Source organism: Castor canadensis, chromosome 15, assembly GCF_047511655.1.
Source record: "Castor canadensis chromosome 15, mCasCan1.hap1v2, whole genome shotgun sequence".
In the NCBI taxonomy this organism is placed as follows: domain Eukaryota; kingdom Metazoa; phylum Chordata; class Mammalia; order Rodentia; family Castoridae; genus Castor; species Castor canadensis.
Window position 1 is genome coordinate 36,517,752 of NC_133400.1, and position 16,982 is coordinate 36,534,733.

At 44.2% G+C, this 16,982-nt stretch overlaps 1 protein-coding gene across 1 annotated transcript in view; it reads left to right on the forward strand.

The window, feature by feature from the left end:
* The window catches only part of Abcc12 (ATP binding cassette subfamily C member 12), a 69,040-nt gene extending 54,958 nt beyond the window's left edge, over positions 1–14,082 (forward strand). Inside the window, exons 24-30 of the mRNA XM_020155440.2 lie at positions 6,634–6,723; positions 8,648–8,837; positions 9,286–9,445; positions 10,521–10,599; positions 11,552–11,665; positions 13,082–13,246; positions 13,355–14,082. Of these exons, the coding sequence (XP_020011029.2) occupies positions 6,634–6,723; positions 8,648–8,837; positions 9,286–9,445; positions 10,521–10,599; positions 11,552–11,665; positions 13,082–13,246; positions 13,355–13,441 (885 nt within the window). The 3' untranslated portion in view covers positions 13,442–14,082. The remainder of the gene's footprint in view (positions 1–6,633; positions 6,724–8,647; positions 8,838–9,285; positions 9,446–10,520; positions 10,600–11,551; positions 11,666–13,081; positions 13,247–13,354) is intronic.
* Positions 14,083–16,982: the final 2,900 nt, after the last annotated feature.

A 16,982-nucleotide genomic window follows, 5' to 3' on the forward strand; every position in this document is an offset into this window, starting at 1 on the left:
CTTTTCTTGGTTTTCTTTCTTGCATGTTGGGTTTCTTGAATCAATCTTCAATGTTTTTTTTCTTTCACCTCAGTTTCTATTTTCTAGTCTTTGGTATTTATTCTGGGAATTTTCCTTAGCTTGTCATCCGATCATCCCTTTGAATTTTAAGTTTGGCAATTATATATCCATATATTTAATTTCCATAAGCTTTTATTCCTTCAGGTTTTTTCTTTTTCTTTTTTTTTTTTTTTTGCGGTACTGGTGTTTGAACTCAGGGCCTCATGCACTCTACTGCTTGAACCACTCCACCTGCCCTTTTTTGCGATGGATGTTTTTGAGATAGGCTCTCTAGAACTATTTGTCCAGGACTGGCTTTGAACTGCAATCCTCCTGATCTCTGCCTCCTATGTAGAAGGAAGCCACTAGTGTCCAGCTTCCTTCAGTTTTTAGAAGAATTATTTTTTAATGGATGAAATATATTTTTTAATTTCTTCAAGAATATAATTTGATTTTTTTTCTGTCTATTCTTCTCAGTGTGGTTTTTCTTCTTGTTTACCCAGCTCTTGTTCTTTCATGCCATTGTACTCATTCCCCTGCCTCTTGATCTATCTGCATTTAAGAATGAAGGATTGGTTTGGATTTTCAGGGTTTCGCCTGCCTTGCCAGGTCTCCCCTGATAGGAGGTTTTCTAACTGTAGGTGGCCCGGATGGTGGGGCTTTTTCACAGACGTGCTCTCTTTGGGCAATCAGCCCGTGATCTGGCCTTTAGGTACCCAGATGCTAGATTTGAAGGAGTTTTTATTCAGGGGATTATTCTTGGAGCCCCATTTGTTCCCAGATAGTTAACTCAGTTTCTTTAGAGAGATGTGTGTGTGTGTGTGTGTGGGTGTGGGTGTGGGTGTGTGGGTGTGTGTGTGTGGGGGGTGTAACACATGTATTCACTCCTATGCTTGGGGAAAAAGTGTGAGCCTGGGAGAAAGCAGAAGGTCCCCAGGAGCAGTTGTCTGTAGACAGTCAAGTAATTGACCAGCCTTTGCGGGCCCCCTGCTCACATCTGGAGCCTCTCCACACTCCACTGGACAGAAGGCTAGCTAAGCCCTGGTTGCCCCTTCTGCTTCCATCTCATCCAAAGTCTCTTGTCCTCTTTCCAGCTCACAGAACTTTGTACCTCTTTTATCCAATGATATCTCTTCCTGATACCCTTGATGTTGAAAGGCTTGTCTTTTTGAGACTTTCTTTGTTATTATTTTAATGGCATTTTGAAAAGGAGGAGGAATAAAACTACATTCTCAGTTCTCTATCTGAGGTGGGAAAAATGAATTTTCCTTGGGTAACCAGTGTTCCTCATTGATGGATGTCTTCATTTGTTGTTGCCTGGTAAAATATCAAGCAGATGACATCAAACAGTTTCCCTTAATAGGTCCAAGAAAAACAGCTTGTCCCAACGAAGGTCGTGCTTTTAGGCGATATTGTCAGCTTTCCATGAGATTGTTGCCAAACCTTCCTGTAGGGCTGGAGAAGAATTTGCACACATTGAGGGCTCGGGGAGCACTTCTTCTCCAGCTGGCTTTGTGGATTTTTTTTGGCATTGGCTCCATTTGGAGAATACAGAATCCAAATGACAGAGCTTCACTTGAGAAAAGAGGAGACTCCCTAGACCGGTGAAAAATTGGCGTGCAATGCCACAGGGCAGAAATTGAGTACAAAGTAACATCCTATAACCTGGTAGAGAACAAGCACTTCCTGTGCCCATGTGGGAATTCTAGATCTGGATAGATATGAATGTGTCCCTTGGAAGGGCCAGGTTCTTTCATTCATTCACCAGATAATCTACTGAGCAGTCGCCTGAGTGAGGAGCTGTACTGGTTGCTGTAGATTCAGCAGTAAACCATCTGGGCCTGCCCTGGCTATGAGGAGCTTACATTCCAGTGGGCAGCTAGAATAAAGCAGGCAAGTAAATAAACGGGAGGCTTTGGAAAGCGTGAAGATACTACCATGGCATAACGTGACTGAGAGGGAAGCCCTGTCACATCCCACAATCAGAGGAAGCCTCCGCTGGGAGGTGAATTCCAGCCTGGGACCTGGATGATAAAGACCCAAGCCAAGGAAGCCTGAGAGGAAGAGTTCTTGAGGCAGAGGGGCCTGAGCTCGTGTACTTGAGGGTCTGAGGGCTTGTGGGATTAGAATGGGTGGGGCTTTGTACGCCACTGGTGGGGTATTGTCTGTGTTCTGAAATGCAGTTCAGAAGTTCAAAGGTTGGAAGCCTTTGCTCTGAGGGCAGTGGGCAGCCCTGGGCCCATGCTAAGCAGGAAGTAGTAAGGGAGGCCTGTTAAGAAGAGCTGTCTGAGGGCTTAGGTCGCTCTGCTCCCTACCTCACGGCCTTCTTTCTGAGCGGGCTGCTTGTGGCTCACCAGAGCTTTCTTAGAGGAAGTTTGCCTGGCAAACAGAAGTAAGACTATCACAGCACTGTAACTGAGGTAACCCTGGCCCCAAACCTCAGCCACTCTCCCACACTGTCCTGTCTTACCAACCTTCTTATCATTCCTAAAATTGCCGTGTGTGTCATCCTCAGGAACCAGTGCCGGCCACTACCTGGCCATCACCCTGGCTCCGGAAATGTGTGCCACCTAGTGAGAGAAGTCCTGTCCTACCTCGAGTCATGCTGATGCTGTGGATGCCCCACCTTTCCAGGTGGCCCCTTGACCACCAGTCCATGCCCTGGGCAGGCTGGAGATGGGGGAAGGCGCTCTCCCACCCAGGGGCAGCCGCAGCAAGGCCCGAGGAAGTAACTGTAGAGGGTCAGCCCTCCATATCCACGGGTTCCACAGCATGCATTCAATCACCTGCAGGTTGAAAATATTTAGGAAACACAATTGCTTCTGAATTGCACGTGTAGACTTTTTCTTCTTGTCATTATTCTCTAAATACAGTGCAACAGCTATTTACACAGCATTCACATTGTATTGAATATTTTTATTTTGTGGTACTGGGGATTGAATTCAGGGGCGTACACCTTGAGCCACTCGCCAGCCCTTTTATTAAATTTCTTTTATTCATATGTGCATACAATGTTTGGGTCATTTCTCCCCCCTTCCCCCCACACTACCAGGCAGAAACTATTTTGTCCTTATCTCTAATTTTGTTGAAGAGAGAGTATAAGCAATAATAGGAAGGAACAAGGGTTTTTGCTGGTTGAGATAAGGATAGCTATACAGGGAGTTGACATGCATTGATTTCCTGTGTGTGTGTGTTACCTTCTAAGTTAATTCTTTTTGATTTAACCTTTTCTCTAGTTCCTGGTCCCCTTCACCTATTGGCCTCTGTTGCTTTAAAGTTTCTGCATTAGGTCCTTTGCATTGAGGACATTAAATGCTATCTTGTTTTTTTTTGTGTTTCTTGCCTATCCTCACACCTCCCTTGTGTGCTCTCGCCTTATCATGTGATCAAAGTCCAATCCCCTTGTTATGTTTGCCCTTGATCTAATGTCCGCATATGAGGGAGAACATACGATTTTTAGTCTTCTGGGCCTGGCTAACCTCACTCAGGATGATATTCTCCAGTTCCATCCATTTACCTGCAAATGATAAGATTTCATTCTTCTTCATGGCTGAGTAGTATTCCATTGTGTATAACTACAACATTTGCTTAATCCATTAATCAATAGTGGGGCATCTTGGCTGTTTCCATAACTTGGCTATTGTGAATAGTGCTGCAATAAACATGGGTGTGCAGGTGCCTTTGGAGTAACCTGTGTCGCATTCCTTTGGGTATATCCCCAAAAGTGGTATTGCTGGATCATATGGCAAATCTATATTTATTTATTTATTTATTTATTTATTTTATTATTCATATGTGCATACAATGCTTGGGTCATTTCTCCCCCCTGCCCCCACTCCCCCCCCTTACCACCCACTCCACTGCCTCCCTCTCCCTCCCACCCCCTCAATACCTGGCAGAAACTATTTTGCCCTTATCTCTAATTTTGTTGAAGAGAGAGTATAAGCAATAATAGGAAGGAACAAGGGTTTTTGCTAGTTGAGATAAGGATAGCTATACAGGGAGTTGACTCACAGTAATTTCTTGTGCATGTGTGTTACCTTCTAGGTTAATTCTTTTTGATCTAACCTTTTCTCTAGTTCCTGGTCCCCTTCACATATTGGCCTCAGTTGCTTTTAAGGTATCTGCTTTAGTTTCTCTGCGTTGAGGGCAACAAATGCTAGCTAATTTTTTAGGTGTCTTACCTATCCTCATATCTCCCTTGTGTGCTCTTGCTTTTATCTTGTGCAGATCTATGTTTAGATATTTAAGAGGCCTCCAAATTTTTTTCAGAGTGGTTGTACTAGTTTACATTCCCACCAGCAGTGTAAAAGGGTTCCTTTTTCCCCACATCCTCGCCACCACCTGTTGTTAGTGATGTTGCTAATGATGGCTATTCTAACAGGGATGAGGTGGAATCTTAGTGTGGTTTTGATTTGCATTTCCTTTATGGCTAGAGATGGTGAGCATTTTTTCATGTGTTTTTTTTGGCCATTTGAATTTCTTCTTTTGAGAAAGTTCTGTTTAGTTCACTTGCCCATTTCTTTATTGGTTCATTAATTTTGGGAGAATTTAGTTTTTGAGTTCCCTATATATTCTGGTTATCAGTCCTTTGTCTGATGCGTAGCTGGCAAATATTTTCTCCCACTCTGTGGGTGGTCTCTTCAGTTTACAGACAATTTCTTTTGTTGAGCAGAAACTTTTTAGTTTTATGAAGCCCCATTTATCTATGCTATCTCTTAGATCCTGAGCTGCTGGGGTTCCATTGAGAAAGTCCTTGCCTATATCTATTAATTCCAAAATATTTCCTACTCTTTCCTGTACCAACTTTAGAGTTTGGGGTCTGATATTAAGATCCTTGATCCATTTTGAGTTAATATTGGTATAGGGTGATAAACATGGATCTAGTTTCAGTTTTTTGCAGATTGCTAACCAGTTTTCCCAGCAGTTTTTGTTGAAGAGGCTGTCTTTTCTCCATTGTATATTTTTAGTGCCTTTGTCAAAGACAAGTTGGTTATAGTTGTGTGGCTTCATATCCGAGTCCTCTATTCTGTTCCACTGGTCTTCATTTCTGTGTTTGTGCCAGTACCATGCTGTTTTTATTGTTATTGCTTTGTAATATAGTTTGAAGTCGGGTATTGTGATACCTCCAGCATTGTTCTTTTTGTCAGCCCATTTTTGTGATTGATTTTTTTCAAGATAGGGTCTGGCGAACTATTTACCCAGGATGGCTTAGAACTGCAATCCTCCTGATCTCTGCCTCCTGAATAGATAGGATTACAGGTGTGAACCACTGGCTGTACTGAATATTCAAAGTAATCTGGATTTGATTTTTCAATACACACAATTATATGCAAGGACTTTCCCATCCATGTAGGGTCTTGAGCATCTGAGGACTTGGGGGATCTGCAAGAAGTGGTGGAGGTGTCCTGTGTCACAGCTATAATCCTCGCAGGATACCAAGGGAGCCTGAGTGTCTTGCTCTGGCATGGGGTCTCTCTAGGGTGTGGCCTTTCAGAAGTCCCTGGAGATTCAGAATCTGGGTTGCCCATAGCATAAACTCTCATGAACATACCCTGAGTTGGCAGCCTTCTCTTCTCTTGTTTCTTCTACCTGTTCTGTACTTTCTGGGCTCACCAACTGTGTTAGTTTGCTAAGGCTGCTGTGGCAACAAGCCTGGTGGCATAAAACAAGAGAAATTCATTCTCCCTCAGTTTTGGAGGCCAGAAGACTACAAAGAAGGTGTAGGCAGCTGTGTTCCCCATGAGGCTTCAGGGACACCCTTCCTGTCCTCTCCCAGTTTCTGGTGGCTGCTAGCCTTCCTTGACTTGTCGCTACAACACTGCAGCCTCAGCCTCTGTCTTCACATCCCCATCTCTGTTCTGTGTTTTTCCCTCTTCTGTTTCTTATAAGGACATCTTGTCATTGGGTTTAGGACCCATGCAGGTCATCCAGGATGACCTTAAATTCCTTAATGATACCTGCAAAGACCCTTTTTCCAAATGAGGTACCATTCCCAGGTTCCAGGAGTATGGATATGGACATATCATTTGTGGGGTGGAGTAGGGGCTTTATTCCACCTACCCTAATGTACTATTAATCACACTCAAGTTTTGGGGTTGACTTCTGGAGGATCTTGGCCTACTGTGTGTCACATCAAGCCATCCACTGAGTCTGGCATGCTTGATGGCTTTGCAGGCTCTTGTGGGGGTTGAGCTTTCAGTTGCTTCTTGGCCATGGGTGGAGTGGTGCGAAAAGGGGATCAGGGTGCAGGACCCAACCAATCTCTAGCAGTTAAGCTTCTCAGGTGAAATGGGAGTTTGAATGGGCTCCAAGACAGACATCAAGTGTTGCAGTGGGCTGATTCTCACCATCTGGAGTGCCAGGGAACTGGGGAAGTAATTACTGCTTGTTTTGAAAGACAAAGGAAGTTTTTAGAACAACACCGCCCCCCCACCAGGTGTATCTTTATTTCTGGTCGCCAGGCTGAGAGGCAGGCCTCCTTTGTGTGTGGCCCCAGGGGAGTGGTCATTCCAAAAGGCTGCCTGGGAAGGTGGGGCAGCAGGACCCAAAGGTGGAAAGGGCTCTGACAGTGGCTGTGCTCCTTCACAACAGCTCAGTGGACTGCTGCAAGTGTGCGTGCGAACAGGAACAGAGACTCAAGCCAAGTTCACTTCTGTGGAGCAGTTAAGGGAGTATATTTCGGTAAGATGTGAGTGCATGAAAGAGGAGGGACAGGTTTCCTCCTGGGGGACTTGGACAGGTATTCAAATGGATCTTTTATTTGTATGCTTGGTATTTTTTGGCAGTCCTGGGGTTTGAACTCAGGGCTTTGTGCTTGCTAGGCAGGCACTCTACCATGTGAGCCACACTTCCAGCCCTCAAGGGAATTTTTTTAAAAAACCAAATCTGACTATACCACCTCTTCTTAAAACCTGTATTTATAATACAGTCTAAAATTCTTTTTTTATTCTTTATGATGGCACTGGGGTTTGAACTCAGGGCCTCACACTTGCTACACTTGAGCCATACTTCCAGCCCTAATCTAAAATTCTTGATGTTGAATGTGAAATTTTTTTTCTAAAATATAGTTCTTTAACAGCAGTAAAGAATTACACAGAAAAGGCTTACATTGCTTTCTAAAAATTAATATTTGATTAAAGTTGTAAATTGAAAAGCAAAAACAATGTAACTTTTTTGAAAGCTTTTCTGTTCAACTTACAAATACTGCCATTCTTTTGAAAAGAAGTCTAACTAAATCAGCAGTCACTTTTAAGGGCTTTTGAATAGCATGTGGCCCCACTCACAGACTTAATTAAACACTTTAAAGCATCCTAAACCGCATTTTAAAATTTAATACATTTAATTTTCCATTTAAATACCTCAGTGGTCTGATTCAACAAATGAAACTTCTTGAGTTTGTATAAATCTAATAAATTAAAACTTGTAAGTATAGTGAGCTTTAAACTCTCAAGGTAGTTCCAAGGCCGTATATAAACAGTAAGATTATAACTTAAAATCATGCTTGAATCAGTTATTCAATTATGTATTTGAAAGTAGAATTACAAGCCCACACTCTATGACTATTATAAATACTTGAAGCACAAAATATACGGATTCCTTAAACTAAAAATATTCCTGTTACAGTATTAAATATTTTTAATTTAAATGTTTTTATTCGTAGAGTGCTAGGCCATCCTGACCAGCTCAAATATTTTTATTCTTAATTCTAAATCTTTTAGAGGCTAAAGTACTCTCAAAGAATGCAATAATTTTCTCAGCTAATTGAGATTGCTTATGTATCAAACTGAGATTCGAGCTGGTCATTCCTCCCTGGTGGAGCTCATGGGACTCTTGTTTCTAGCTGCTCATAGAAGTCCTAAGGTAAGAAGAGGAATTGGTCTTGTAATGACACCAAGCTGGTCCTAATTAGACTTTGAGTTTCTTGGACTCTTATGAAGGAAACTTTAAGGTCTTTTCTATTGAACTCTAAAGACCTTTGAACTTGACCCCTTTATTTTTGTCATCCTCCTACCAGTTACTGTGATGACTGGTAGATACTGAAATGATATCTGATTGAGTTCTGCAAATCTCAAGGCTCAGTCTGACTCTGTCACACAGTCTTGGTTACACTGCTGACACTTGCCCAGGTCCATAAGGCTTAGTGTGAACTGTGAGCTGTGAGCTGCCCTGTTGCTTTCCCCCTCCTCCCATCCATCCCTTGTTCACCAAGCTCCAGACACTTGACTTTTCTTCCTATTCCTCAAATTGTGCAACCTCATTCTAGTTCTAGCCTCAGACCTTTGCACTAGCTGTCTCCCTGGTCTGGAAGGCTCTGGACCCAAGTCCTCTGTACCTGGTATTTTCTCAGCATTTCAGGTCTTGGCACTAATGTCACACCCTCATTGATACCTTCTTCAACTCTCAAGTTTCTCTGCTTATACCACATGCCATATTCTGCATTCTGTTACAGCATTCTGTTTTACTGTCTGCATTTCCACTAGAATGTGTTTCTTGAGAATAGGGTTCTTATTGGTCTAGTTCACCACCAAGAATATCAGTACTGAGAATTGTGTGAAGGAATTGATAAATAAATGGAAAACAAGCAGCTATTGGTTCTGCTTTTCAGACCTGTGTTCCTGAGCAGACTCATCCCCTCAAGGTGGGGACCTGTCCTGAGGACTGGCCGAGCCATGGGGAGATCACTTTCAAAGACTATCGGATGCGATACAGAGATAACACCCCCCTTGTTCTTGATGGGCTGAACCTGAACATCCAGAGTGGGCAGACTGTAGGGATTGTTGGAAGAACAGGTTCCGGTGAGGAGAGCTCTGTTTTGTTTCTTTCCAATTGTTTTCTTTGAATTTCCACCAAGTGTGCCAGTTAAACCACACCAGAGAGTGATGTGTATGTGTGTTGGACTGACTGTTATTTTCCCTCAAATCTCTTTATTGTAAATTAGGATTTCAGGTTGAATGGTGTGTAGAGTTGGAAGCAAACACACACCAGTGTTTGAATTAATTAAATGAGAGTCATTCTGGTGAAATGAAACCCAGAGGATGAGCTGTGGGCCAGAGGGCCCCAGCAGGGTCATGCAGGTTAGCCATGTTAGGGCCACCTGCCACCCCCAGAGTGAGAAATGTCTGCCAGCACAGTCATCCACACAGTCATTCTTATGGTATTAAAAATTCCTTTCATTAAATGTCTGGATATGATGAAAGTACAAACTGGTGTTTGATTTATTGTTCTTGCTTGCACTGTTCCCAGGGAAATCATCCCTGGGAATTGCCTTGTTCCGCCTGGTGGAGCCAGCCAGTGGCACCATCTTTATTGACGAGGTGGACATCTGCACTGTGGGCTTGGAGGACCTCCGAAGCAAGCTGACTATGATCCCCCAGGATCCTGTCCTGTTTGTAGGTACAGTAAGGTAGCTGTTTTTGATCATCATGCATTCCTATTTTGTGGATAGTGAAATGAGACCAGCCGAGAGCTTTGTGGAGTCCCCAGGGTATGGCTGGCCTGGACTGTCCTATCTCAGGGAAGCTGCATCCCCACTGCTGGTAGCTTTTTTTTTGAGTAAAGCCTTGGGAAGAGCTGACCCTTACCAGTATTTCAGAAACTACATTTTTAATAGGCAGATGCTTCTACACACAAGGTGAGCAGAGCAGGTATCCCAGTGGCCCTGGATAGTCCTATTTTATGCTTGTGTCCCAGAATTCCATTGGCTTAGCGAAGTACCCCAGAGTACACAGTAGAAGAAATGGTATGCCTATGTATGTAGGCATCTCCAGAAAACAGCATTAATTCGTTGCTAGGAAAGAGAAAACAGAAGCTGTTTGACTAAAGAACTTCTCCAAGCACAGGGGATACCACTGCTTCTTAGCTGGTCCCTTGAGAGAGACAGTCCTCCCATTCAGCACCAGGTGAAGTGGGGAGCTGTTTTTTCTGTTCATAGAGCTGACTGTATGAAAAGCACAGCGAGCGTCTTGAGACACTAGGCTCCCCTCCTATCTGTGAGAGGCTCAACCCTCTGGGAGGCCATGGGAGTAGACCATTTGCCTCTTGCCTCTGAAGGCTGAGTGAATGGAATGCCAGTTTGAATTGCTCACTCTCCCTCTTTCTGCCAAGAATTTGTGTGAGGGCAAATCTACTTTGCTACACAGAGACGTGGAGAGGCCTGAGTGTGTCTTCCCGAGCGTCTGCCTCACCTTCCCTGCCTGCCTTTGCATTCTCTGCTACATCACACAGGTCCTCAAGGGCTGGGCTAAGCGCTGATCTTGGAGCCAAGGGCTCCTTGCTTCCCACCTCCTGTTCTTCTCTATGTTCTGCAAGGAAGAGGCCATTGTCTAGCCTTTCTCAGCTTCTAGAGGCCAACTGTGTGTCTTGGCCCCAGGCCCCATTCCTGGCCTCACATCTCACCTCTTCAGAACGCTCCCCCTACACCCCCTCCCCCTTTCTCTTGTTCCTAGAAATCCAGCTGCCTCTTCTTTCCTTCATTGTAGATTCAACTTGGATCCCTTTGGGAGCCACACTGATGAGACGCTCTGGCAAGTTCTGGAAAGAACATTCATGAGAGACACGGTAGGTCTCTGTGGCTGTAAAGGATAAGCCCCTTCCCCAGCCACCAGTGATTCACATGCCTGACCTGGTTTAAATGTGACACTTGGCCACAGAGGTCAAGAGAATACAATCCTTGCTTCTCTTATTATCAGAAGCAAGCATAGGTACCTGTGTCAGGGCTCTGCACCCATGCAGTCAGGGGCTCTAAATGCGTCATCTCACTCACTTCTTAGACATTCCTCTGAGGTTGGTACTCTCACCCTTTGCTTCAAAGATTCCAAGAATTAAAGTTCAAGGAAGTGATGTGTCCAGGCCAGTAAGTAGCATAATGGAGACTTAAACCCAGCTCCATCTGATTCTGGGGTGCAGGAATGCCCTATGACTCTGCCCGTGTCCCCACTGGCTTATCAGAACAGATGAGCCACATAAAAATGACAAGGTGTGGTAGGTGTGTTTGGTTTGAGGGGACTGAGCCGTCCATGACATGGGACCCTGTTCTATTGGAGTTGCAGCCACGGCTGGATTCAGCCGTGTGCCATACCCAACTCTGCAGCCCGGTGGTGCCAAGGCAAGCCCTCCCCAAGCCATTCTGCCTTGCTGCCCTGGATAATCAAACCTTATCTTGCCCTCCCTAGAAATCTCTATTTTGCCCATGAAAATAGCGACTCTGAAAGCCCTTTCCACTTGTTTGTGTGTTCCCTGGAACCGCACACGCATCATTTGTACTCTTTTGGTGAGTTGTCTGTGGGGTTCTATGAGTCATACTGTGATCGTAAATTATTAACGTCCGCCTACTCCCTGGTCGCTCCCTTGTGCCTGTTTGCAATATTGAAGTGATTGTTGTTCTGTGCTTTCTTTCTACAGTAAAATAAAGCAAGCTGATGAATGCAAGAGAAGGGGGCAATCAATACAGACGATGCAGAACAATTTTATAGATCATCAGCATAAATGTGGCATTTTCTATGTTTTATAGATAATGAAACTCCCGGAAAAATTACAGGCAGAAGTCACAGAAAATGGGGAAAACTTCTCAGTAGGGGAACGCCAGCTGCTTTGTATGGCCCGAGCACTTCTCCGTAATTCAAAAGTAAGGAAACAGCATGAAAAATGGATTGGTCAAATTTTGGATATTTCCTGCAGCGTTGTTCAATCCAGGAGGAAGAAGCCATGCGTTTGTCTTTCAGCAAAGACAGAGCAATTGAGGCATTTAAAAACCAATCGGTTTTTCTTCAGACAAGGTTGTAAGGAGTAAAAATTGGAAAATAACAGCCATTTACAGCAACAGCACCTTCCTCCCTGGGCCTCGCCCTGGGAGGTCCCACTTAGATATTCTCTCTGCTCACCTAAGTGGTTTAACTTTGAAAAATCTGCCTCTCAACTTTTTTCCTTTGTTCCTGAGTCCTCAGGAACAGTACCCAGGACTCTCACGAAGGCCATCAGAATACCAGCATCAAAGATTTGTAAACTTTATACCTCTTTTTCTTAGTGACTTAGCCAGCCTCACTTACTGATTTCAAGGAAAGGAATGTCACTGTTTTAGAAATCCTATCTTCTGACTCTTCATCAAAGGTGTAACTTTGTGTGTGTTCTCTAGCTGCACTAGTGGGAGGGGAAAGGGAACCAGGATGCATTTGAGCCTGCTGTCGCTATACTCATGGCTAAGGGTTATGTGTTTTTGGGTTTTGTGCAAAATAATAAGGTGTGGTCCCCTTTTACATATGAGCAAACAGAGCCTCATAGAGGTTTAGTAACTTGGCCAAGACCAAGCAGAGTTAGGGGTTGAGGTTAAGCCCTCTGGCTTGTAAAATCCAATTAGCACTTTGGTAAGTAGAAAAATGCTCCTTCCTACCTTCTGAAAGAGGTGTCTGTGCCATGATATCGCAACTTGTGAATATGTTCCCAAAAGGAACTTTGAAGATATGATTAGGTTAAAGATCTTGAGATGAAGAGATTGTCCTGGCTCGGGGAAGGCCTAGTCTAGTCACATGTGCCTCTAAAAGAGAGTCAAAGCTAGAGGGGCAAGGAAAAAACAGGTGTCCTGTAGAAGCTGGAAAAGGCAAGGGTTTCTTCCCAAGAGCCTGCAAAAAGGATTCCTGCTTCTAGAGTGGTAAGATTACGAGTTTGTGCTGTTTTAAGTGTCTACGTTTGTAGTAATCTGTTACTGCAGCAGTAGCAAACAAATGCAAGTGTTGTTATGCACACCCCATGCGGTTAGTACAGTACAGAAAGCTTATGGTTCTTTCCTATCCGTTTGTAGTGTTAGAGTAACCACTTAAACAGAGGAGTGAAGAATACACAACCTTGTTTCTCCAGTAAGTCCTCTGACAAAGATGAATGTGGTGTGATTTCACCTTAATCTCACTGTCTTTTTTGTAACTTTGTAAGATGGATGCTTAGTTCACAGTCTGTTTTCTTCTTTTTAATAAATAGCACCGAGACTATAAATTTCCCCCTTGGCATGGCATTGGCTTAGCATGATTTTGCAATGTTTCTTCCTTGAAAGATTATTCTCCTTGATGAAGCCACCGCCTCCATGGACTCCAAGACGGACACCCTTGTTCAGAGCACCATCAAAGATGCCTTCAAAGGCTGCACGGTGTTAACCATCGCCCACCGCCTAAACACTGTTCTCAACTGTGACATTGTCCTTGTCATGGAAAATGGGAAGGTGCAGGAAGCTCTGCTTGGCTTCGCCTCCTCAAAGGCTTCTTTGGTTTGGGTTTTATGGTGAGAGCATATTTTCTGAAAATTTCTGTTGTTTGTTTCTGTCTTTCAGATGATCGAGTTTGATAAGCCCGAAGTCCTTGCTGAGAACCCCGATTCTGCATTTGCAATGTTGCTAGCAGCAGAAGTCAGGTTGTGAGGTTCCCAGCAGCAAACTGGAAGGCAGGAGGGGGCAGAGTCTGTGGGGAGGAGGGGCTGTCATCTCAACAGGCAGCCCTGGCCACAGCCCCTCCTACCCATGCAGTAAGGGCTGAGCTGGGTTGAGAGGTGACTCTTCCCTACTCGTGCCTCTTCACCTTGCTTGGAGGCTTGGGGTTGGTCCTGGGTGGTAAACAGAGGCAGATGAAGCTAGTGGGTTAAAAAACTGCCCCTCACCTCCTAAAAGCCCAAGTCCTTCATGTGTCCCACCAATACCACCTTAGTGCCTGAGAATGGAAATATTACAACTTCCTGTTAAAAGCCAGTCGAAGCAAAGAGAATGAGAAGATGTGCAGGCATGGGGTTTGCAAAGGCTTCCTTGCATTGTTATCAGAGAGCAAAGAGCAGAGTGTTCTTTCTGCTTAACTTCTATTCACTTCTGTCTTGACTCTGTGACAAGCAGTAACTACACAGATCTGTAGTGTGAAAGATTGTAGTGTCTGGCAAAAAATTTTTAAAAATCATATTGTATGTTCCAATTGATCTGTTAAAATAACCAGGGAAACAAAAGGCTGGGGTTTCTCTATAAATGACATTTTTATATCTTCTTTATTTGTCATTAAAATGCAATAGGAAATTAAACTATCCCGAAATGTCGTCCTGCAGTTATTTTACTGAAAATATTCTGGTTTTTGTGCTATTTTTTCACATAGACCCTCACTGCCATCTCCCTTGACTCAGTAATAAACCTACACCATTTTTCACCAAATAAAATGCTTTCTTTCTATTCTCAAGGTTTGTTTTGTAGCCCCAAAGTGTTGCTAGTTTATGGTGACATTTGGGGGAAAAACATAGTCTGTGGGGCTCTTGTGTAGTTTTTGCCAAGGTGTGCACCCACAGTTTTGGCCAGTTTTCCTTCCTTGTGACACAGGGCCCTCAGGGCATTCCATGAGGTTCCCTGCACTTTCTTTGCAGCCCTCAGACCAAGACCCTAATTATGGCATGGGCAGTGTAGTCAACAGAGTTTCCCCTGGATGCTCTTCACTTTATTCCCTTCTGAGTCCTGGCTACATACTCCTCCTACCCTGCAAACATGGAGAATGGTAGTGTCTGGCACACAGGAGCAGTCAAGAAATACTTGTGGTGTGTACAAATGGCAATGTCTGTTGTGCTCATTCAAACACAACCAGGAAGCCTGGTGAGTCACCTGTGTATGAAGGATTAATCTAGAGACTAGCAGACAAGCTCACAGCCAGCATCTCCAGGCTGGGACTTGTGGGGATTACCTCCAGTCACTCTGAGAAACCAGAGGCGAGGCCTCTACAGGTCCCCCAGGTGGAGCTCCCAGATTGGCAATTGTGTTAAAGCCCTCACTCCTAAAGCCCTCTATTGGGAAGTTTGGCATGGATTCTGCCATCTGCAGACAGTGTGCTCCCAGAAGGATATGGCCACAAAGGGAGGCTCCACACTAAACACGGACTCCCCATGAAGGGACACTGAGTTTTCATGTGATCAATGCTTCCCCCAATCTGAGGTGGTCATACTGTCTTCACAGGGCTCTGAGGCAGGATGAGAGTGGCTATCTTTTTTATGGATGCCCAGTGACTCTCCTGACCTTGCAACCCAACCTAGCAGCCCTCTCCCCATGGGAATCCACACCAGCTTTGATGTGGGAGAGGGATGCTTGGTTTTCTGCCAATTTGGCACCAGCCAGACAATCAGTTTGTGATTTCAAGGTGTTTCTAAGAGGATCAGGGCAGGCTACCATGATCTCTGCTGCTTGTTCAGACATCTCAAGGCATGAGTCACCTCCTGCTGCTCCTTTTCTGCCCACTCTCCTCAGCTGTACTAGGAGAGAAAAATACTGATATTGATCATGACATCTGCAGAGCCCTTGTAATGTGCCAAACTCTGTGATAAGCATTTCTGTCATAAATCATTTCACTGAGTCCTCACCTCACACTGTGAGATGGATGCAGTGGTTCATCAAGGTTAGGAAATTGATTACAGGTACCCAGGAAAGAAGGACAGTCTGACCACCACAGAGCCCCTCCTGCCCTTTTCCCTTGGCCTATTGTGTGGGCAGTGATAGTTGTCAGCATCACACCCTATCACTTCCTGAGGGGTGATTACTGGCTATAGAATATAGAACAGTCCAATAAAATCCCCTGACACCCTAGCACCTACTGCACGCATGATCAGCTAGAGAGAGACGGTGTTTAACAGTAATAACTGACATTAAACCAGTAAGCTTAGTTCTTAGAATCCTTACTATATATCCCTGGAGAATGACATTTCTAGAGTGGATGCCTGCCAAGATCTGAAGGTTTGTGTCCCTCATGTGGTAAAGCCAACTGGCCAGTACAATAGTGTCAGGAGTCAGGGCCTGTGGGAGGGGATTAGGTCATGAAGCAGAGTCCTTATGAATGGAATTAGTGGCCTTTAAAAGAGGTTTAAGATAACTTGTCCACAACTATTATGACAGGAGGACACAAAGAAGGCACCATCTGTGAAGCAGAGAGCCCTCACCAGGTACCGTGAGCAATAAATTTCTGTTTATAAATGACCCAGTCTAGAGTGTATTATTGTAACAGCCCAAACAGACTAAACAATACCAATGTAATATTACTGATGTGGAAACTGAGAAACTGAGGAAATAACTTGACCAAGTTAAGCCCACTGGGGAGATTTGAACCCTGGTAGGCTGACCCTAAAACCTGTGTTTTAAATTCCATGTAATATTGCTGGCAGCCTGATATTCTTCAGGTGAGAAAGAACACAGTGTTTGGGTGTTGTAAAGCTTGTGTATTGGTCAGGATGGAATCAGTTATGCTGCAGTAACAAATGACCCTAGATCTCAGTGGTTTATTTCTTGTCCATGTGACATGTCTATTACAGGCAACTATGGCTGTATTTCTTATTCTCTTCACTCTTTGAGCATGCTGACAGAGCAGTCTCTGCCTGGAACATCACCAGCCTTGGGGCACAGGGTAAACAGACATGGCAATCAGAAGTGACAGCTGCCACTTTCATCCATATTTTCTGAGCAAAATAAGTCACACTGCCACTCCTGAGTTCAACAGTGTGTGAGACGTGGTATACACTGTATCTGCAGGGAGGAGTGCCACAAGGCACAACCGTTAAGCTTGTTTCTGAAGGAAGTTGTATAATCTTCCTTTTAGGAGGCAGCAAATACTCGGAATGGTATTGAATCTACTGCCACCTGAGCTTGGGTCTGGGTTCTGCCACAGGGTGGCAGTGTGATCTGCCTTCTCTCTGCCTCCACTCCCTTGTTTGTAAACTTTGGGGTTTGGACTGAGTGCTAAGACCTTCTCAGTCCCAACTTTCAATTTAGGAGAAACAAAAAGGAGATCTGAGAACAGTTTCTAGGGGGCTAGCAGTGGAATTTAGATATTCAGAGAGGCGAAGTACCCCCTCAATGTAATTAATGTTTTCTTAAATGTTCAATTTGTAAAGTAAATTGAACGAATTTTATTCAGGTTCTGAGTCTTCCCTTAGCATCTACTCTGATGCTCGGTAGG